General features: G+C 41.5%; 1 protein-coding gene across 5 annotated transcripts; it reads right to left on the reverse strand.

Annotated features, from left to right (window-relative positions):
- Positions 1-6008: 6008 nt before the first annotated feature.
- LOC120742995 (NADPH oxidase activator 1-like) lies at positions 6009-23308 on the reverse strand. 5 transcript variants are annotated; one of them, XM_040046545.1, is made up of 17 exons: positions 23211-23308; positions 21978-22103; positions 20792-20966; positions 20345-20427; positions 18899-19007; positions 18269-18403; positions 17582-17689; positions 16352-16411; positions 16238-16275; positions 15989-16127; positions 14799-14867; positions 14422-14509; positions 9636-9724; positions 8464-8624; positions 8170-8278; positions 6929-7052; positions 6009-6788 (listed from the first exon to the last, which is right to left on the reverse strand). In XM_040046545.1, the coding sequence occupies exons 2-17, from the start codon at positions 22073-22075 to the stop codon at positions 6679-6681; spliced, it is 1695 nt and encodes a 564-aa protein (XP_039902479.1). In that variant the 5' UTR covers positions 22076-22103; positions 23211-23308; the 3' UTR covers positions 6009-6678. The 5 variants fall into 5 exon arrangements, with proteins under 5 accessions (XP_039902479.1, XP_039902475.1, XP_039902476.1 ...); XM_040046541.1 differs by lacking the exon at positions 23211-23308 and adding an exon at positions 22649-22753; XM_040046542.1 differs by lacking the exon at positions 23211-23308 and adding an exon at positions 22498-22628.
- Positions 23309-23391: the final 83 nt, after the last annotated feature.

Consider the following 23391-nt stretch of genomic DNA (forward strand, 5'->3'; position numbering starts at 1 on the left):
TGCCATCTGAATACTAAATGTTCAAAGAACCAGTTTGAGATCATTTAAGATTTGTGACCACCATCTCCTGCTAGAAACATCCACACCGACAAGATATTTTCCCACAGAGAATATTTTCACACATCCTCAGGGTGGTTATGGGGGAAATGCCAGCATATCTGAACAATCATGCAATACTCGGAGTCCTTGAAGGGACTTTTCTTTCCCATTCTTACCCTTGGTTTGAATATCAATAGGCTGTTTTGACCTTGTCTACATGCATGCAAACACACAGAGTTGTTCCTGAGGTCGTAGGTTAATGGCTCAGTGCTTGGTTAAAACATATTTACATACTACATTTACTTTTGTATGAGAGAAGAATGACAAAGTCAGTAGAAATATTTTTTAAGTACATGTTAGGGCATTACACTCTTTTCATTTTATGTCAACAAGGTGAATAGGTGAGGTGTTCTCTCAGTGACATAGTGTCCCATGTCTCTCTTGAAACTTAAATTCCTTGGTGTCTGTTTCATTATAGACAAAGCTGTTTTGACTCTGAATCCTGCCAGGGGGATGGTGAAACAAATAATAAAACTCACGGCGTTCATTAAACCCTCTTCCCCCACAGAGGACTCGGATAGCTCAGTAGGTAGAGGTTGCCCCATGATCGGAAGGTCGGGTGTTTGAATCCACTGAATGGCTACCCTGAGGTACCCCAGAGCAAGGCACCGCCCCAACACACTGCTCCCCGGGTGCTGGATTGGTGGCTGCCCACTGCTTCACTGAGTGAATGGGTTAAATGCAGAGGACTAGTTTCCCTATGGGGATTAATAAAGTATACATTACATCATATTATCCCCCATGGAGGAACTTACAGAGGCAGTAACTAAAAGCTGATGTTGGATGACGCAGCTTTTTGAGTGGCAGAAAGTTGGATGACAAAGCGCTATGAAGCTAGATTAGCTCAATCTACGCTGGAGGCAGCCAGATTACAGAAAATGTCGAATCCTCACGTATTTCTGATCCCTCGCCGCTGTCTTCTGCAGAGTCTCTTGGGGAAGGGACGGCAGGGGGGAAATCTAGAAAGGGGGGGGGGGGGGGGGGAATTTCCATCTTTAATAAAACCAAATAGAACAAACTGTGCAACACTGAAACATTGAAATACAAATTACCAGGAAAAGTGAAGCCAGAGGCATGGACCTGAGTGAAGGGAGGGAACTGGGTTTGGGGGTAGGCGGAGCTCCTTCCACCTCTCTTCTTCCCCCCAGCCGGAACTCACAATCCACTCCTCTGGGAGACCATCCCTTAACCGACACTGCAATTCAGTGAGGTGAGAGATATTCCCCCTCTCCGTACGATTTCTCCTATTGTTCCTGTAAATAGTAAACAGACAGCTACAGGAGACGTGGACTCCTTCCGGATCCCTCCGGCTCCACAACTGCTACACATAACTCCTTCTAAGTCCTTCTGTACCGTCATCCCATCCTCTCACTTCTCTCCTTCCCCCTTCAACCTCCCTTCCTGCGCCGGACCAAAGACAGGGGGAGGGGAAGAGACCTGGGAGGGTGAAAGCTGTGCCTCTAACCTCCCATATGGATTTTGTCCAATAATACACAAAAGAGGCAATGAACCGGGACCAAAAGCCATTCATTAAATCAAATTAAAGGCATTCACTCTAATGTGTCGGCTTTTTTAGGAAACCACCAAAATATCAACCTGCAGTGACGGGTCCAAGAGCACCAGCCAGAGTCCTCCTCCTGTAGTCAGAGCTCTGGATGACTGCAGGGGCGCCCCCTGGGGGAGGTCGGGGAATGGACTCAAATCCAAAGGGTGAAAGGAGCTCATGTAGAAAAAGGTGGTGGGAAGTGACAACAGCATGATGATAGCAAGGTCTGTGAGCCATAGTATGGCTGAGTACAAAGTGGCGGCGACCTCATCTGACCCCAAAAATATCCACCCCGCTGAGCCTCCAGCCAGACCCGCCTCCTCCCAGGGGAGAACCCGAGAGATGACAGAGGGTGAGAAGGAGAGACACAAAGGAAGAACAGTGAACAGGGCATAGGTATCATCCCAATTATCATAATGCTAGAAAAGGGAGGAAAATTATGGATTGGGAATTCTGAGGGAATAAACCAATTTGGTTCATTAAAACCAAGTCTTCATTTTGTGCTTCTTAAGCCATTCAGAGGTGGACCTGCTGCTGTGTTTGGATCATTGTCCTGCTGCAGAACCCAAGTGAGCTTAAGCCTGAGATTCTCCTTCACAAAGCTTTGGTAGACGGAATAATTCATGGTTCCTTTTACTACGGCAAGACTTCAGGTCCTGAGGCGGCAAATGATGCTCTTCTGAAATGTTGTGGTACTTTTACGCCAGATGTCATAGAGCAGCGGTCTCCAACCTTTTTTGCGCCACGGACCTGATTATGCCAGACAATATTTTCACGGACCGGCCTTTAAGGTGTCGCGGATAAATACAACAAAATAAAACTAGTACCGGTACCGAAAAAAAGAAGATTTATTCATAACACACGTGAAAAGACCCAGGAAAACGGAGTAAACGATAAAAACGATAACAAAATAACGCTGAAAACCGATAAAAACCCTGAAAACCAGATATTTCACACCTGAGCCTCAATTCTCGCGGCCCGGTACCAAACGACTCACGGACCGGTCCGAGGCCCGGGGGTTGGGGACCGCTGTCATAGGGCACACACCTGCTGAAAAGTTCAACTTTTGCCTCATCAGTCTCGTCAGGATATTTTCTCAAATGTCTTGGGGGATCATCGATATGTTTTCTGGCAAAACTGAGACAAGCCTTTGTCTTGGATCCTTGTCATGCACTTATGGTGGAGTCATGAACACTGACCCTCACCTGCGGTTCTTCAGATGTTGTTCTGGGGTCTTTTGTGAGGAATCGTCCCTGCACTCTTGGAGTCATTGTGGTCAGCCAGCCTGGGATGGTTCACCGCTGTTTCCTATTTTCACCATTTGTGGATAACGGCTCTGACTGTGGTTCACTGGAGTCCCACAGCTTTAGAAACAGCTTAATAACCTTTATAATTGATAACCCTAACTTAATAAAGCTTAATAACCCAGACAGACAGATCTCAATTACTTAGTTTCTCATTTGTTCCTGAAATTCTGCTGCTCCACTTTGTGTCGACCGAAAGGTCCTATTTAAGTGTTTTGTTTTTTTGATTGTGGCAGAAATCAGGCCTGGGTGTGGCTAGAGAAATTGAATTCTGTTTTTCAGAGATGTGACACACCACAATTAATTTTTGTTATCATTCGGGGTCACTTGTTCATACAGGGCCATGTAGGTTTGGAGGCCAAGGAATAAAAGTGGGTTTTCAATTGAATTTTGAAAGTGTCTAAAGTGTCTAAAGTGTGACAAACATACAAAAAAAAGGAAATAGGAAAGGGGCAAACAGTTTTTCATACCGTGGTAAATATACTCTTCAATAAAGTGATTGAATTTCTGCTGTTATTGTCATGTGCTTATAAATGTCGTTTATCTTCTGCTTTACCTCGTGATTCAGGTCCTTTATGTTTTATCTTGTCTTCTTAGTTTTGTTACTGTCGGGGTTTCCTTCTGTTTATTCCCATTGTGTTTCCATTCTGTTCTTCCTTCTGTGTCTTTGTTTTGCTGTGATTTGTCTCATTAAACTATTTCTCTCCAGGTGTGTGTCCACAAGTCATCTCTCCCTTTATTTCCTCCCTCAGTCTTCCCTTGTTCGTTGTTGCATTATCCTCAAAGCTGTGTTCTCCAGCTCTGGTCACTAGATTGTTGTTTATCTCCTTCATCTGTGTTGCCTACAATAAGTTGTGTTGTTTGCAATTACTGTTGAAGATGTACTCTGAGTTGTAACTCGTTCCCTTACTAATTAACTAATACAGATGGTTAGGGCGTAATGAAATCTAAAATTATTACATTATCCTGCTTAACTTGTGTTTCAAAAAGAGGGTCATCTGGCTGTTTCCTCACTACACACAGAACATTTGTTGACTGCTTTCACTCTCTTATGTAAAGCTGATACGATTCCCATCCTTTCTGCTGTGACAGGGGGATGTGGGCGCTGATTCTGTGCATTCAGAGAGTACTGCAGTAATTAGAGGTCTCTGTTTGATAAGCTATCTGAATGGCTGCATCAACAGCTGTCTGCTCACACATCACAGGCAGTATTTTACATCTACCATTTGTGATGACGGCTAAAAGCACCTGACATTTCCTTTCCTCGCAATTAATGCACAAAGTAGTGAACTTTTCATGGAGTCTAGGTCTCCCACCCAGCTAATATCACTATCTTTAATCCATCATTAAGACACAACTGGGAAAAAATGAAAGGCACCTGAGTGCATTTCTATTAACAAAGAAGAACATGACATATATATTTTAGTCTAATGAAATGCTTATGTGCTTTTGTAGCTTTTACTATCTTAAATAAGTATAAAAGTGAGTTAAAGGATAAGTGGGTGTTGTCATGGTGTGGGGAAAAGAACACAGTACCTGTATGGATGGGTGTGAATGAGGCATGTTGGATAAATCACTGTGAGTGTTCACGTAGAGCAGATAAGCCCCATATTAGAACCAGCACATTCACCACATTCACAATGAAAATATATCTGTGCACACGAGTCAGAGAGAGAGTGTGTGTGTGTGTGTGTGGTGTGTGAGAGAGAGACGTGCTATGATGCATGATTGAGACATGGCACTGACAAAAAGACACCGACCTGCAGTTGGCAGAGCTGAAGATTTTCAATTCAATGAAACTGAAATTTTATTTGCACCAAATCACAGCATCAGTGGCCTGCAGGTGATTTATACTGTAAGATCCTACAGTAATATAGAGACAACCCGAACAATCAGATGACCTCCTATGAGCAACCACATGGTGACAGTGGGAAGGAAAAACACTCTTTTAACACAAAGACATGGTTAGACAGCGTGTTTCTAATATTTATAGGGGTGAATACAATAACCACAGTTTTATCTGAATTTAGAAACAGGAAATTAGAGATTATTCAGGCTTTTGCATTTTTAAGACTTTCCTGCACTTTAACTGGTTTATCTCCTCTGGCTTCACTGATATACATAGCAATGAAAATATATGCTGCATCTTCTAAAGCTGCATAAGGGCAAAATACAGTATGTGTACATTTGGATCAAGGCCTGCTTTTGGTATATATGGTTATTACGTCGAGTTCTGCAAGAACTTTTGAAATGTGATCACTCCCCTGACTGATTTGTCAGATCATGTTAATCTTTCGAGCGCATTTCTGAGTGTCAGGACTCAGATCAGCCGAGGCTCTGATCGCCCCTGATTTTGCTTGAGACTGATAGCAAAGCTCAGGGTACAAGCACAGTAGTTTTGCAGGTGTCTTTGATAAGGCCGTGTGCTATTTTTCACAGAAATCCAAAGAACACCACATGAACCACAATAAACCCTGTGTTACGTTTGTCACAGCGACATTTTGAGGTGTGTGTTGGTTTCAGCTCCACCCCAGCTGTTGCAGACACTGCCTACACCTTGTGTTCCTGCCTCTGCTGTAAGCCGACAGTCAGCATGTTGTGGGCTGGTCTATACCGCTGGAAAATGTCAACATTGAGATTCAGCATCTGAAAGGGACTGATGCTCGGTGCCATGTAGAGTTGGGTTAAAAATCTTAAGTTTGGGGTCCTCCGGGTGATCCACAGCTTTTGTATCATGTTTGCAAATATCGTAAATGTGTATCTTCCTCTAAAATCAGTGTTAGATGCAGGAGTGGAAGTTCTTTTTAATAAACTGTTTGTTATAGAGACAGATAACAGAGCTTTTGGGTTTTGCCAAGTTTGGTAGAAAAAAAATGAGGGGGGGGGGTAATATGATGTACTTGTACTTGTCTCTCTCATGTTTTCAACTAAAGCTTGTTTATATAAATCTACATATATATGTCTGTGAACATGTGTATGCATGCATACTGTATACATGTGAATAATCATGTGATGCTTTGCTGTATGGCGGGCAGGATGCAGGACCCCAACGCAGGAAATTTAACTGAAAGCAGCAGCTTTATTGCTGAAGTCACTATTATCAGTATAAAACAAAACTAGAAACAGAAAACTCACTACAACACTAGAAAATAAACCAGGACCTGAGAATTAGAGTTACTTGGAGCACAGAGGACGAACCACAGCATTGCGAGGGTATGACACGACAACTAACAGAGACAAACACGAAGGGCGAAGGTAATGGGAAACAGGAAGGAGGCACAGCTGGGGCTAGTCCGACATAACGAGACAAAGGAAGCAAAGCAGGATACACGGACATAGGACAGGAAACACAACACATATGCAAAGACAGACTCGGAGACACAGGCTTCACACTGAGACGTGACTGACTCGGGAACAGAAGCTCATGAACCAGGAAGTGTCTGATATCACACTTGAGAGTATATACGTTAATAATATGATACAAAGGATTTTTTATCAAACATGCAATAAAGATTATATGGTAATGATGGATACACCAATATGATTGTTTTCATGTATAATGTTCTTAAACAAAAGTTTCTGTTAAAAAAAGATCTTCAAAGCATAGTGAAGATAGCACTTGGTGCACTTAACAGCCTCGTGCCTGTTTGCTTGCTCCAAGCCTGTAAACTGTTACAATTCATAGAATAATAGGTGCTTTAAAAAATTAATGCAACAATGAACTTTTGATTACAAAATCTCTGAGCTCGTAGTGATATTGTTATTCTCCCTGTAGGCGAAGCAGCCGGGGAAAATCCCAATACTTCCTGCACAGTGTCCCTCCAGCCACTCCTGGTTAACTACAAACGAGTGTAACAGAGAAACAAAGAGGAAATTAATACTTTTTGCATCTAAACAGATGACCCAGGAATGTAGCATCAATTCGAATTGCAGACAAAAACAATGATTAGAAGTTTCACTTTGAGCCGTGGAGCCTCACCTTCACCGAGGATGTCAATAGTGTCACCTTCACTGAACTCCAGGTCTTCGGGCCCCTGAGCATCATAATCATAAAGGGCCACCATCTGGTAGAGGATAGTACGGCCGGCCAGGGGATCTTCTTTCTGCAGTTCAGTAGCACAGTGTGAGTAAGAGAGCGAACCTGTAAACTAGCTGAGATATCATTAGAGAAGCATCTTCACATCTTTTGGTGTGTGTTACAATTCGACACAAAAAGACAAACAGTTAAATGTAAATAACATTTTCTTTAAAAGTGTGGCAAAATTTCATGTTCGTGTTTTATTTTTGCATCATTGATAAATAGAATATTTAAAGCTGAAATAACTAAGACAAAGTTACTTGCTGTCTTTTGCAGTGTAAAGTATTTTGTACTAGTATGTGCTCAAATATGGGACCTAACAGGACTGCTTGATTTTTTTTAAATTTCAGTAAGTCGTTACTGCAACATTTCAGATGTATCTGTTCTAAATTACGTCCTGATTTATTTTGTTGGTGAGAAGAACCCGTGAATATCTGAAGCCTTTAGCTTTGATAGTTTTTCACATATTTCTGTACAAACACTACCTCCACATTTTTGTGCACATTGAAATGTACACATGGAACAAAACGTATGAAAGTTTTGTAGAAATAAAAAAAAGAAAAATTATTGAATGAGTTAGTACACACACACACACATGCATATATAAATATATGCATGGAGGGGAAGAGCTACGCAGGACCCTCGAGCTTCCAGGCCTCTGGTAGAGGACCCGAGCTCGAAGGATACAGACAGACAGACAGACAGATTGAATCAGTTTATAGACTAAAATGTATTCTAAACTTTGACTCACCAAAGTAGCACCTTTGGCAGATAGAGCAGCTGAACAAACCCGTGCCATTCATTCATGTCTGATTCTGTTCTGCTGCTTTTAGTTATTCCACAGCAGATCTTCTGTGTCAGCGTCACCCTTTCCGAGCATCCTCTTCTGTCGCACCACCCTTGTGCATGTCCTCTTTCACTACATCCATAAATCTTCCTCTTTTGTTCCTGCCTTGCAGCTCCATATTTCAATCCTTTGCCCACTATAATAACTATAATCATCCCTCCTCTTCCCGTCCAAGCCATTTCAGGCTTCCTGCCTTGTTATGAACATAAACTAACACAACATTTATAACGTGTGGGGAAGCTGGTGGCAGTGTTGCTGTGACACCTCCACCACCATATTTAGTTTAGATACAAACCTGGCACCACAGGGTAGCTCTGCCGGCCTCAGCCAACCGTTGCACAGTGTGAGCTGACTCGATTTCCCCGTCCAGAGGTGTCAGCACGCAGGAGCCGTGGTGCTTACGTCTAATGAGAGAGGACGAGGGAGTGAGAGGAAGTGGTGGATCAGCAGGAAAATAGATGAAAAACTGGCAGATGAGCAGGAAAATACAGAAAAGGAAAATCTTCTGCCTGTTCATGTCAGATGTCTGTGCACACTGTAACATTCTTACTCTGATGGAGGGCATTTGTTTGTCAGCTTCTGCTGTTACCTGAGGCGCAGATGAGATGCCGGCTGGTCCAATTTCTCTGCGACTCGTTCCTTAAGTTCACTGTATGTCGTGTCCAGAGGGACAGACAGAGCCACAGTGTAAATGTAGTGAACCTTCACCACCACAGAGTCTGCCTCTGCTCTCTGAGCTGAGCTGGCATGCTGCGAATACAAGAGCGTCTAAAGATAAATCATCGGAAAACAGGTTTTTTAGATATAATTTTTTGTCTATTTTTTGTTAAGGTTTGTGAACTAAAGCTGCCTGTGTAGCGGTGTGGTTGCAGCCAACCAACTGAATAGCCCTCATTCATTCATTATGTCATTATATCATTCACCTGCAGTCATCATTTCAAACATAACATGAGGCCCAGTATGTACCCAGTGTTGGGTTTGTCCTTCCTCGGCTACTGCAGACACACGATGAGCTCCATGGAAAGGCTGGAGCTATACACTGCTGTAACTGGTTGTGTAATTTGCTGTTCGCTGTCAGACAACTGATGACGTACTGGACATTTCTAAATGCTGTACGGGCAATTAAATTGTTAGCTAAGTGACTTATTTCATGTTTCTGCAAACTGCTTCACTGCTGGCTGGTATGTTAAATAAGTTTGGAAAGAAACTCAAACAAATAAGTGATTAGTTTAGATTTGAGTTTTGTTTTAGCTCAGAACAGGTGTGACAACATACCAGTGTCACAAACATCTGCAGCACTGCATGCATGCGCTGTGTCGTGAAATCTCAACAAACCGTCTAATGACTGAAGATCATTTGATTTTCAGGAATCTTACTAGGTTTTAATGTTTTGTGCTTGTTGTTGTTTGATTCAAAGACTTCTCTCTACTCACCTGAATAATTTAGCAAAAAATTCATATCAGAGCCCAAAGTGAAACCTTCACAACGCTGTTTAACCAGCAGCACCAATATTCACGTGTCAGGACAAGAATATTTACTCCAAAATCAAACACGTCTGCTGTCCTCCAGTGTCACAGTGACTTAACTGGAACAAATCAACATTACGCTGTTAAGTTCAACTTTACAAAACGCTTTCTTCAAATGCACAAAACTTATTATATTTCGATCAGGGAAAAAGTGTGTGCATTTGTGTGTCCGAGGCAATCAGCTGTGAGTCCTTCTTTCAGTGCATCGGCTTTCATCTTTCGAAGGAGGATTTACCTGCTCTCGTGCTTTGGCTGTGCATTTGGGAGTCTCAGAGTGGGTGGCAGTAATGTAAGATGGAGGAGGTGTGTCTGAGGTAAGATGTCCTGCAGGGAAACCACAGTAAGGTGCATATCAGCAAACACAAAAAGGATGAAAGCCACTAGAACCAGCAATGATTTTTTTAAATCGTTGTTTTATCTCCAGTCTTCAGTGCAGGCTTTATCTTCCAACAATACAACTAAAAAGAACAACTCACCAAACACATATAACCAGTAAAGTAGATTTCATGGAAAACCATCCTAAGAGCTGCACAGTGTGTGCAGTAGCATCATCCATTACACAAAGGCACAGACAGTCTTCCATGATACTGTGTAGTGCATCAAAATATTCATGCATTTTTCTGCATTCACAATTTTATCCATTTTGACGAGACCCTCAACACCACTGGCTGAGATGCAGCCCCAAATCACGAGACAGCCTCCACCTTGTTTTACAGATGTCTGCACACGCACACGTTGCACCTCTCTCCTGACCTTTACTGAACATTGAAACAATTTGAACTCAAATCTGACTGTTTATGACACGGCTTCAGCCAACAGTCGATGGATTGTGGCTCAGTTGTGTTGCAGTGGGTTCGGGGGGCGGTGCCAGGAGGCTATCAGAGGGGACTGATTGTGTAATTGTGCGCTCTCTGTTCTAACAGGCAGCTGGGCCTACACTGTAAAAAATGATGGATGTTACATTTACAAAAGTTTAACTTTCTCCAAAAGTTGATTCTGTTCATCTGGACGTAGCGTTTTGTGGGAGAAACGTTTCATCATCATCCAGGTGACTCCTTCAGTCTCAGCTGACTGCAGGTTTCAATCTTATAAACAGCACATTTGCATAATGACTGAAACCAGCCCACTGAAGGAACAATGGGCTGGGAGGTCAGTCTTAATTATGCAAATTCTCATGACCACTTGCACTACGACGTTACATCTCTCTTCATTTGCATCCCAGTCACGGAAGCGTTGGAGGCGGTCCGTAAGAGATTACAGGATGACCCCAACCTCAGCAACAGGACCGCTCTCAGCATCGACCAAGTGTGTTTGAACTGTGTCTTCATTCCACCTACTTCACATACAAGGCTCAGTTCTACAGGCAGAAACATGGGTGTGCCATGGGCTCCCCAGTTTCACCCATCGTGGCGAATTTGTACATGGAGGAAATGGAAAAGAGGCCTTTGCTATCCTACCCTGGAACACCACCAAGCCATTGGTTCAGATATGTGGATGACACCTGGGTGAAAATCAAATGTCAGGACGGATCACAATTCACGGATCACATTAACTCGGTGGACCGACACATCAGATTCACCAGGGAGGATATGAACAGTGGCAGGTTAGCCTTCTTAGACTGTGAGATTTCCATCAGTAATGGGGGACATCTAAAAGCTGACGTGTACCATAAACCTACACATACGGATCAGTATTTAAGGTTTGACTCTCATCATCCACTGGAGCACAAACTGGGCGTCATCAGGACGCTACAACACAGAGTGAACACCATCCCCACTGACACAGCAGCCAGGGAGGCAGAAGAACATCAAGAAGGCCCTGAGTAAATGTGGTTATCCCAGCTGGACTTTTGTCAAAGCTGGAAAGGCTCCTAAAGAAAGCTCCAGCCGATCCAGGAGAGAAGGACAACCGCTGCCCAAGTGAAAACCTGTAGTGATCCCGTACGTGTCAGGAGTATCAGAGCAGCTGAGATGCATTTTTTCTAAACACCGGGTCTCTGTGACCTTTAAACCCTAAAACACACTGCGCCAAAAACTGGTCCAGCCCAAGGATCGGGTCCCCGACACAAACAGAGTAACATAGTGTACGCTGTGAAGTGCAGGAGGATTGGCAGGATTTATACATCGGGGAAACCAAACAACCTCTGGCTAAGAGGACGGCACAACACAGAAGAGCCACCTCGTCAGGCCAGGACTCTGCAGTCTGTTTACACCTACAGGCCAGTGGACACTCTTTCAATGATGAGGATGTAACATCCTGGACAGGGAGGAGCGCTGGTTTGAGGGCGGAGTCAAGGAGGCCATTTACGTGAAAAGGGAAAGACCATCTCTGAATGGAGGAGGGACCTAAGGGTACATCTGTCACCATCTTACAATGCTGTGATTGCAGCCATTCCCCACCTCTCTGTGAATGGGACTCACGGACACTGATCAGTGGTTGTTGATCAGTGGTTGTTGATCAATAGTCATGAGAATTTGCATAATTAAGATTAAGGAACTGCCCTCCCAGCCCATTGTTCCTTCAGGGCTGGTTTCAGTCATTATGCAAATGTGCTGTTTATAAGGTTGAAACCTGCAGTCAGCTGAGACTGAAGACGTCACCTGATGATGACGAAACGTTTCTCCCACAAAACGCTACGTCCAGATGAACAGAATCAACTTTTGGAGATTTACTTTCCTGGATGATTGAGATGCATCAAAAGTCTAACTTGTAATTTGAAAATAATTTCATGTTTCTATGGTGAAGGTAATTAAATCGTGTAGGATCTTTATGAAATTCACCAACTTAATTTGTTCTTGTTGAGATGACGTGATGCAATCTAGTGAGAGTGGTTAGTTGCTGGACTCAAGAAATTCACAAGATCGCACGAGATTTCAAACTGCAGGAAAATCCCTGGAGTTTTAAAAGGCAACTACACACACACACCATGTATGCTCGACACTATTTATTGTGGTTTAACCTGTCAAGGACAAAAACGTACGGAAGAATTCTGCATCAAGCCTTGAAATCATAGCCTTTCCTACTTTTGTTGAGCCTCGATTGACAGCTTGGTGGCGTGGTGGTTAGCGCTGTTGCCTCATAGCAAGAACATGGGTTCAAATCCACAATCTGGCTAGTTTGCAGTGGGTTCTGTCTGAGGACTCTGGCTTCCTCCCACAGTTAAAAGTCATGCAGTTATTAGAGCTAGGTTAATTGGTGATTCCAAATTACCCTAAAGTGTGAATGTAAGTGGTTGTTTGTCTCTATGTGATAGACTGGTGAGCTATCCAGGTCGCACTCTGCCTCTTAACCTGTCACTTCTGGGTTATACCCCTGCAACCCGGATAAAGCTAGGAGGATGGTAGTGGCTGTAAATCCATTCAGCTTTTATGTTAACCAGACTCTACACTTTGTTGAACATTATGTAATATGAAGACAAATGTAATTATCTAAGTGCCCAAGTAGTACTGGGGTAAAATAGTGTTGGAATAAAATGACAAAATTGTGAAGGATTAAAATATTTCAAGAGCTCAACTTACTTCATTTAAACATGTTTCAATCACGTTTTATCAACACAACATGCACAGGCTTACTGAATATGAATAAGTACAGACGTACCTTAACAAAATCTGCATTGGCTTTAATGATCACCACAGGGTGATACCAATAGTTTGTTTTGGAAAAGACATTCCTGATTAGTTTATGGCAGAGGCGGGCAATTGAGTTTTCCAATGGGTCTGAAATCAGGTCAACAAGAAACTTCATAAGGCCTTCACAGCAGACCCAGTTTGTCATATCACCTGGTTACACATCAGATCATTACTGATTTCATGAAATAAAAGAAGTTCTTTTTATAAATTTTGTTCATTTAAAGTGTCAGAAAGGATTTTCTCTTTCAGAATATGACCACTGGCTAATGACTTGTGTTTGTCAAGTCACTGGTTAGTGTGCATGAAGTTTAACAGTCAAATGACCCCTCGCCGTCACATCTATTTTCAGAACAAGCTGGCAATGGCAAAAGCCAACTAGCATAGTTCCTATTTAGCATTGTTTCTATTTAGCATAGTTCCTATTTAGCATAGTTCCTATTTAGCATTGTTTCTATTTAGCATAGTTCGCCCTGTTTTGTTTCCCTGATTAGTTCCAGCTGTGCTCCATGGTGTCTCCCCCTCCCTAATTATTTTATATGTGTTTACATCCTTTGTCACCCTCAGTCCCGTTTACGTTTTCATCACACTGTGTTCTTTAATCTGTAGTGTACTTATGATACTGTTAGCATTCCTCTTTCTTACTGTTCCACGGTTCCTCTAGTTCTGTTCCCCAGATCCTCCAAGTGTTTCCCTGGCATTTCCAAAGTTTCTCATGGAGTTTGGCATTTTTACTGCTTCCTGTTTAGTTGCTATTATGCCTCCAATAAAGGGCCGTTCTCGTTTTATCCCTGCCTGCTCTGATCCTGCATTCTAGGTCCTCTTTCACCAGCAAAACTGACACAAATATGGCTGCTGTGTTTTACAAAGCTTTACTTTTCAGTACTAATTCAGTCTGTGAGGAGGATGCACCTTCATACTTCATCTGTGGTGCAACTCCAGGTATCCAAAAGTTAGTACTAGCACAAAACAGCTATACCAATTTATGTTGCCATGTCAACAGACATTTTAATATTTTATCCTTGTTCATCAGAGCATGAAACAAACTGGCGGCTGTTATCGTTCATATACAACAATTTGGCAGAAGATTTACTTTTAAATAAAAAAATCACACCGTAATCCTTTTCCTGGTTTCATGTCCGTCTTGTTAACAATGTAATACAACTGCAAATCTTAAGAGTACTGTGATTACAACCATAGTTACAAGTTTCATCATAAAGATTTTGTATTTTTATGTTTTATGTTAAGAAAATCTGGCAAACATGAAGCCACGAGACCAAACAGAGAAAACATTGCTGTAACGTTGGGATGATCTCTCACAGCGGAGAGTTGCTTTGAAGGAGCAAATGAAATGAAAAAAGGTTTAAGATAAACCAGAGTGTGAGTGATTTTTACCCTGAGGAGGAGCTGCAGGACTATGCTGAGACTGTGGGCGAGTGGGTGGCTTGAGTCCTGGTGGGAGGGGAATCCCACTGGAAATTCTCTGTGGAAGGAAGCAGAACAGGAGAATAAATAACGAAGAGTTTTCTTTCCACAATGAAAACAGATTTGTCACAGAGCAGAAGCTTGTGTTTTTTGTTGAAGTTGCCTTTAATCCATTTAATGTCACCAGACACAACAGTTGTGCTGTCTCATCTCGGTGGGTGAAGCAGAGAAGAACTTAGCAAGAATGTCATTTTGATCAATCTGTAAAGTGCCTCCATTAAATCTCTTAAATGGGCGGCATGAACATGAATGCTGTGTGTTGTGTTAGTCAAAGAGAAGTATATTACAGTGTCCTTTTTGCCTTTGGACGTCTTGACATCTGCTGGTTGAAGAAGGGATGCTGGCAGAAGTCCTCTCTGCAAATAAACGACTAAAAATTAGATTTGTAGCAATGAAAATAAAGCTTGTATACAGAAATTCTCAGTATTGTGACAGCAAAAGAATACATGCTCAAGAACCTGAGCAGGAATGAATACATATTAAGATTTATATAAAATATAAATAATAATAATAACTTTATTTATAAAGCGCTTTCAAACAAAGTGCTGTACCACTATCTGAAACTAAAGAGATAAATAAAATAAAAGCGATACATAGCAATACAAGTTAAAAACTGTAAAAATGTAAAAACTCAAAGCCATAGAATTAAGACATGTAAGACTTTTAAAGACCTGCACAGAGCACGCCTGCCTAAGGTCTTGAGGGAGGCTGTTCCACAGAGACGGGGCACAAAAAGAAAAAGCTCTCCAGTTGTCTTTTTTCTGGCTCTAGGAACCTTTAGGACAGGGGTCCCCAATCCCAGTCCACGAGGGCCGGTCTCCCTGCAGGTTTTAGATCTCACCATGGGTCAACACACCTGAATCACATGATTAGTTCATTACCAGGCCTCTGGAGAACTTCAAGACATGCTGAGGAGGTCATTTATCCATTTAAATCAGCTGTGATGGATCAAGGAGACATCTAAAACCTGCAGGGACACCGGCCCTCGTGGACTGGGATTGGGGACCCCTGCTTTAGAAGGCCAGAGTCAGTCTGTTTAAAGTGATAATCATATTTATGATCAAAATAATGTTAGAACATTGGGAGAGGAGTGATGCTGGCCTGTAGTCTTAAACTGTGGTATAACTTCACACTTTTCATTTCATTTGGAAATGAACCAGTTCAAAGAGATAAGTTGCAAAAATATGTTAAGCGCTCTGAAATACCATCAACTACTTTTATCAGTACCATTGCAAATCAGCACATAATTAATTTTTGCACATATTAACAAAGGTTTTGACTTCAAACTCATCCAGAGAGAAACTGAATACAGATTATTTTGAATTAAAGTTTCACTTTTATTGTCTCTTCCATGTTCTTGAATCTTTGCTGCTTAAATAAAAGTGATTAAATCCACTTACTATAATATTCATATAATATTCATATTGTCAGATTCAAAACCCTCTTTCATTGTTTCAGATTGCAGGTCACTCCTCACCTGTCCATCATATATGACAGTGGCCATCCCATCTCTGTTCTCCTCTCCAAATAAAAACACCGTCGCACCTCCAGGCACCGTCAGCTGTCCTGGTCCTCGTGCCATGTAAGGGACACGCACTTGCATGTATCGAGAATCCCTAACAGGTAACAGACAAAATAAGCTGTAAATCTACAAGCACGGCTTTGCTGTAGCCCTGTAGCAGCATCGGCCACACACATATTCTGTGTCATCACGTAACAAACTCACTGAGCTCCATCCACATTCGGCTCGTAGAAGCCAGGTTTCTGTGCAGAGGACAAAGACAGTTAGCATCTGCAGCAGCTCACAGTAACGTCACACATACGCTGTGGTCAGGCTCACCTGCTGCCTCAAAGGCTCAAAGCCTCCAAAATCATCATTGGGTATCATGGAGGAAATCACCTGCAAAGGGAGAGCATTACACATGAATGAATATAAAGTGCAGTTTAAATGACGTGTTTTAGTCATATTTCAACTGTCATACATTTAGTCAGGGCCGACGTTTATATTTACTTTAATGAGCTACACTTATCGGTTTGTTTGGGTTAAAATAACCTGATACATGTGCCAGGATTCATTTAAGCGTATTTTAAGGGCACATCTTAATCATTTCAATAATCAAATTGTCATAGTTCAGCATTTTGAGTTTGTGGACTTTTGAACCTTGTTGTCTTACAGTCATTTATGTCGTTATGTTGTATGTCGCTCGATGCTGTCCTGGAGTTGGTGACTCAGTGTTGATGTTTCGATTAATATCATCTTTTGTTTCAGTTTAGTTCTTGTTATGTTTCTGGTGAATTTCTGGTTCTTAGGTTTTGATGCTTCCTCTGTTCTCTGTGCTCCTTCTTTTATTTTGACATTTCCTGTTCGCCGTTCAGCCTCTGTCCTCGTGTCGTCTCTGTGCCTGTCCGGGTCATCCCTGTCTGTCAGCTTGTGTCTCTGAGTCTGTAAGTTCAGTCGGTGTGTTTCCTGTTTTACTTTGAAGGTTAGGGTTTGTGCTGTGTTTCCTCCCGTCAGTTCAGTTCAGTCTAGGTTTCATTTTTGAGGTTTTGGTTTGTTTTGTGAAGTTTGTTTCTTTGCCAAGTTGTTGTTCCTGTGAATAAAGCTGCGCATTAAGTTCACTCTCCCTCTGCTGCACTTGAGTCCTCCTTCCTGCCTGCTGCATAGCACTCAACATGACAGATGCAGATTGAATTGAGGGTGTTTAGTTCCTTTTGCATCTTCTCTCTGTGTCTCATTCAGTGTCTTTGTGCTTGTCTTCCTAGTCTTGTCTCTGTCCTCTCTCTGCATCTGTTTCTAGTTTATTTTGTGTGTATCGTGTTCTGTTTTGCTTCCTCTGTCCTCTGTCTGATTGATTCGAGCTGCGTCTCCACCTGCTGCCCATCCTCTCGTTATCTCGTTAAAATTGAACTGAACTGTTAATTGCTGATTCTAAACGTGTCAGCCCTGCAACAGGCTGGCACCGTGGCCAGGGTGTGCCCTGCCTTCTCACTGTGTGATGGCAGGGATAAGAGGGTCAGAAGAAAACGAATGGATGGATAAACACGTGTACCACAGGCACTCTCTACGTACCGTTGCTTTTCCCAAGAAGTCTCTTTGCTGCAGCTGCTCCACATCCTGTTTCCTGGGACGAAACACCACACCCTCAGGTACCAGGAGAGGATCCAGGGCCTGCTTACTCTGTTTTTAAAGTTATAGTGAAGAGTCTCATGATCATAAACTGACTCCCAGCACCGTGTTCATGCAGTGGTGCTGGTGTCAGTCACTGTGCAAATATCCCGTTTATAAGGTTGTAAACCTGCAGTCAGCTGATGATGACGAAACGTTTCTCCCCCTGAAAACTCTACGTCCAGATGGACACAATCAACTTTTGGGATTTACTTAGCGACAGTCTTACTGTAATATTACTTTAGAATAATAAAATCACCACTTGTACTTAAGCGCCTATATTTCATTTTTTAAGTCTAGGCTTTAGACATCATTGTAAGTCTTCTTTGGTGAAATATTTGTTTTATTTAAACCAACAACAGGTGACTCCATCGGCACTTTCTGCAGTCATTTGTCATGTAAAATTCTCACTGCTGGTCCATTTGATTGGATAATAATAAATACCATGGTAACCATAAAACCTGAGGAAGGCTTTGTGACATGTTCGGTTTTCCAACAGGGTCTTTTTTTCAGCTAAACCAGGATCGTACCAAGTAGTCTTTAACCTTAAACCTAAAAACAGCTACAAACACTAAAAACAAATGAACTCACCCTGATGCTCTCCAAAGCTGCCTCCATGCTCCCCCCTCGTCCTGGTCCTTTCTCCTGGGAGGCTGACAGCAGGACGTCCCTGGCCTGCTCCCACTGGCCCATCTGACAATACACAGCTGCTGCATTGTATAACACCTTGGAACATACCACAGTTGCCCATTTTAGTGCATTCAAACAATTTCTGGTGAATCACAGGTTGTTTCTCCAGAATAGATTTGGCATTTAAACTGAAATGAAAGTGCTTTATTTCAGATGTTCGCTGAGCACTGAGCTGGTAAACTGGATATGTATGATTCTTGTGGACGATTGTCTGGACAACCACCACAGCTGTTATGTAGTTTACGTTATGCTGACTGTATCTGATGATGAAATGTTTAAAACTCACAGTGGCACACACAGTGGCACTGTTGTTTGGAACCAGTAACAAAACCATCACGTGTGTCTTCTTCCATTAACGAGGCTTTGACAGCTCACAGGTGTGTGGCTGATATTTGAACTACACAAAGGTGGTGATGAGACCGCACGGGGCTGAATTTCCTTTTTATGGCGTTTTAATGTGCACTGAACCGAATCCTTGATGAAGGTGTGTCCTTGTGTCGAGGTGTGTGTAGGTGAGGCTGAATGTCAGACCTGCCAGCTGTACAGTTTAAATCTCAGTCCCAGCTGTTTGTAGTCGATCACTACGTTCTCTCGCATATGTTTCTGTGCCCAGATGTAGTCAGACAGAGCCTCTTCCAACCTGGAGAGAGAAAGAAATGCGGGCAGTATATTTAAAAACCTGAATAGCACACATTGTATAAATAATATAATCACATAGATACCACACCAGCACCAAACTGTTCTGTCATAATTTGTCATGTTTTAGTAATACATGAACATCTTTCGTAGTTTCGTGTTTTCACATTACATCAGTGTGGCGGGGGCGTGGTCTGCGGTGCCGCTGTGTGAACTGGGTCCTGCTGTGGTGTTGTTGTTGTCAGTGTGTGCGGCTGAAGAGCAGGTCTGCCGCGGTTTGTTACAGTCTGTTTATTTGGTTTATTTTTACAGTTTTTCTTCTTCATTGTCTGTGTGGAGCATATGATGTAACGTTGGTGGTGATGCGAGGTGCTACACATCTAAGTGGTTTTTTTATTATTATTATTTTATTATTATTTTTATTATTATTATTTTTTTTTATATTTTATATATATTATTATTGTTATTATTATTAATATATATTATTATTATATATATTTTTATATTTTTATATTTATATTAATATTATATTTATATTTATTATTATTATTTTATTTTTATATATTATTATTTATTATTTAGTATTCATTAGTGAAGAATGATGTAAATGTTCTTTTAGTTTTTCAGATTTTCCAATAAGCTGTTTTCAAATTTAACGTAATCTCTGTTTCTTAGTTTTAGATGTTTTTTCCTCAGTTGGTCGACTCAGAAATGAGTTGCCAGGAACTAATCCCAGCCCACCTCCCACACCTGTGGGTCTCTGGTGTATCAGTACAAAGGAAAATTTCACAATAGTTTTATTGTCTGTTCCAGCTTTCCACCACAATGGTCCACAGGCCGTCTCCCATACTCCTCATAATACACTCTTTAATGTATTTAGTGAATTAACATATGGCGTACTGCATATGATGGATGAATTATATGATTTTTGGTTATTTTTGTGTATTTAAATTGTGTATTTCGGCACATCCTGTTCTCTGCCTCTTTGTTCACATTTATTAGGCAAAATCTTAAGTTGTCATGAAGTCGAGCGTTAGCAACTATTACCAGATTTTATGTTTAGCTCTCATTTAAATCTTATTAATAATCCATCATATTAAAAAGTAAATATTGTTTGTCTCTTTGTGTTAGCACTCAGATGGACTGACCTGTTCGGACTTTAGCTGAATAATCAGGATTTATTACTGGGTGAGTGCTCCTGGAAGCGTAGCCTTCTGTCAGTCTGACTCTCTCGTATATAAATCATCACATCTTGTTTATGTTGACACTTTACACAGCGTCTTTTTGAGAAATGGTAATATGTACACAGACTACGAGTTAGTTTGAAATGGTCCTTCTTACCTGCCCATCTCCATCATCACTGCTCCTCGCTGGAAGAAGGCGACAGCAAGGCGTTCATCCTTAGCAATGGTTAAGTCTAAAGCCTGGATAGCAGAGAGGGGAAAGACGACATCAAAGCTTTACTGTACGTGTGTGTATACTCACGAGTGATACAGTAAATAATAATGCATGTACAGCTTTTTATTGACCTTCTTTGTATGTTTTTCTTCATCTTCACTCCTTCTCTTTATCTCTCTCTCTCTCAAACACACACACACACAAACACAACACACACACAAACACACACACACCAATGATCCACATACGATGCTCAGTTTGCTCATTTACAACCTGGAAAGTCCAGGACGTTTCCTGATTTGACAGCGTTTGTGAAATAACCAGTAATCCCTGACAGCCACTGGTTAAAGATTGTAGATGTTTCCATTTCAATCATTTGGAGTGACTCACCTTCAAGGCCAAATCCAGCTGCCCCAGGGCCAGGTAACATGAGGCAGTATTAAACAGCGTGCGAGAAGTGGGCTCACTGATCTCATTGAGTTTGGCCAGAGCTGTTGGCCAGTCCTTCGCATCCACAGCCTCGACCGAATTTTGCCACAGTTGCAGTAACTCAGTGTAAAGCATCCTGTAAGCCAGGAGTGGAAACACAAGACAGAGACACTCTGATATCAACAGGTGACATTTGATTTGATTTTTGTGCATTTCCGTGTTTACTCTCAAAGCAGATGATTTTATCACAGTTACTTAATGCGGTTATAAAGTTATTCATGCATAGAAAAATAATTTATACATATTCTAATTTTTCTTTTTTGACCCAATACGAACAAAACAGGAAACCCTTAAAATCTGATAACAAATGTCACTTTTAGACTCTCGTTGTGCAAACACAATATTTATGTCTCATATTGGTGCATTACATTAAAAATAGGTGTAGACATATAAGATATATATATATATATATATATATAGTGTGTGTGTGTGTGTGTGTGTGTGTGCCTTCATCCTATCATGGTGTTGTTTGAGGCTCTCATATATATTTGTGAGGGTTTGTCTTACTGACAGTAAATGTTGGTCGCTCTAACATATGTTACACTTCAGTGAGAGCAAGTCTGAAGATTTTGTCATTATTCCCACATTTTCGGAATATCGATGACAATAATAACTATTTGTGTTAAGAACAATAGGAACTTCTGTCAGGCTGAAGAGAAACTGGTGTGAATGTGAGCACAGATGGTTGTCTGTGTCTCTGTGTTAGTTCAGTAACAGACTGGTGCCTCTCGCCCTATGACAGCTGGGGTGAAATGTAAAAGGATCAATGAAAGGATGTTTAAGGCAGGAAAGAAAGAAGTAGTCTGATGGAGAAGAGTAAGGTGATGTAAAAGAGGAAGACAATTAGACAGGTATTAGAGAAATACAGTGATCTGGTTAAATATATCGAATATATCGAACGCAGCAAAAAGAAGGAAAAGATGCAGCTGGAGAGAAAGTTCACTGATCTGTAACATTCAGCACAATTTTCCTGGAATACTTCCTTGTACCATATGCAGTGCCTGTTTGCCCGTGCTGCTTACTTCACTTCACACAAGTTTAAATGCTTCTCTCTGAAATATCACTCCACACTCAGACTGCTGCTTACCTTTTGTTCCTGAATGAGCGGCTGCTGTGAGTTCTGTCAGTGTTGGTCTCTCGTCCTCTGGACCTGTCTGTGCTCACAGGGAAGTGTGAGTAAGACATACTGGTCTCCTCAGAAGTCTCCACCCAGCTGCAACAAAGAGGTTCTCTATTCACATTCCTGAGATAAAACCCACAGTGGCACAATGACTGTGGAATTCACCTGTTAACGCTGCACGTACCGTAAGAACGGCCGTTACAAAATACATGAATTGCCCATGATTTACGCATACCTGTTTGACATTATGTCCTGATTCTAGTCATATATCATTTATAAGTCTGAGTCAGTGGATTTTTGTTTGTTTTAATTTATACAGCTGGTCCCTCTGAGGCTCAATGTCTGATCATTAAACTAACAATGAAATACCTCACATTGTCCAGTGTTTACAGTCATATCATATTGCGCACCTATAACTATGGTGTAGCTTACATTATATCTCCAAGCAGTTCTGAGCTGAATCTATTCACACTGACCTTTGACCTACCTTTACCTGAAATATTTCACAGAAGGAAACGAGGAGACAAAGTCATCTGTTTTCCAGAAACCACAGCTCTGCACAATAGAAAGCTAACAGAGGCATTAAAAACTGCCATAAAGCTGCAAAACAAGGAAAAGGATGACTTTTTTATTCATACCTTACTGGGTCAACCGGCTGCACTGGTTGTGTTTTACTGTTTATGTGCACCACGAGTCTTATCATGGCCCTGCCCATTAAAGAAATATGTAAGCACTTTGTTGCAGTTGCTGCTGCTGCTAAAAGTGAGGGAAGTTTAGGATATCCTAAATTATCTGAGACAATCATCATCAGTATGTAAGGAACAGGAAACAAGAAACTCAACAACAAACAAAAAAAGTCACTTTAAGGGAGAAACCACATATTTCTTCCCGTCAGTAAGACGTGAAGGTTGAGACCCCTGATCTACAGCAATCTGCAGTTTTTTGGTTTTTCAGGTGTGTAATTTTTCAGCAAGAAAATGATCTAGAAACCTCTCAATGCAGAAAAAAACCTGCACAGAAAATACACAATGTAGCTGTGAGTCATAGATTAACCTCCCACAACCTGGATTTCAGCATTATTCAATCAGCATGAGATCATCCTAACAGATAACAGAAGAAAAATCATCAATTCCCAAAGAATCTACTCGGAAAAGCTTCGAGAAATGTTGGATAAATTCAAGAAATTATAAAGAAACTTACTAAAGAGAATTCAGGCCCTGTTGGTCACGCCAAATATTGACTTTTAATCTCTTTAGAGCTGTCAGTAATTCAATATTTTTCCCATTTCTCAAGCAGAAATATTTAACCAGAACACTGAGAGGTGGCTCAAGACTCTTTCACGGTACCATGTATACGGTGACATTTTTGTTTATTTTCATTT

This window comes from Simochromis diagramma, unplaced genomic scaffold (assembly GCF_900408965.1).
Source record: "Simochromis diagramma unplaced genomic scaffold, fSimDia1.1 OVJJ01000005.1, whole genome shotgun sequence".
In the NCBI taxonomy this organism is placed as follows: Eukaryota; Metazoa; Chordata; class Actinopteri; order Cichliformes; family Cichlidae; genus Simochromis; species Simochromis diagramma.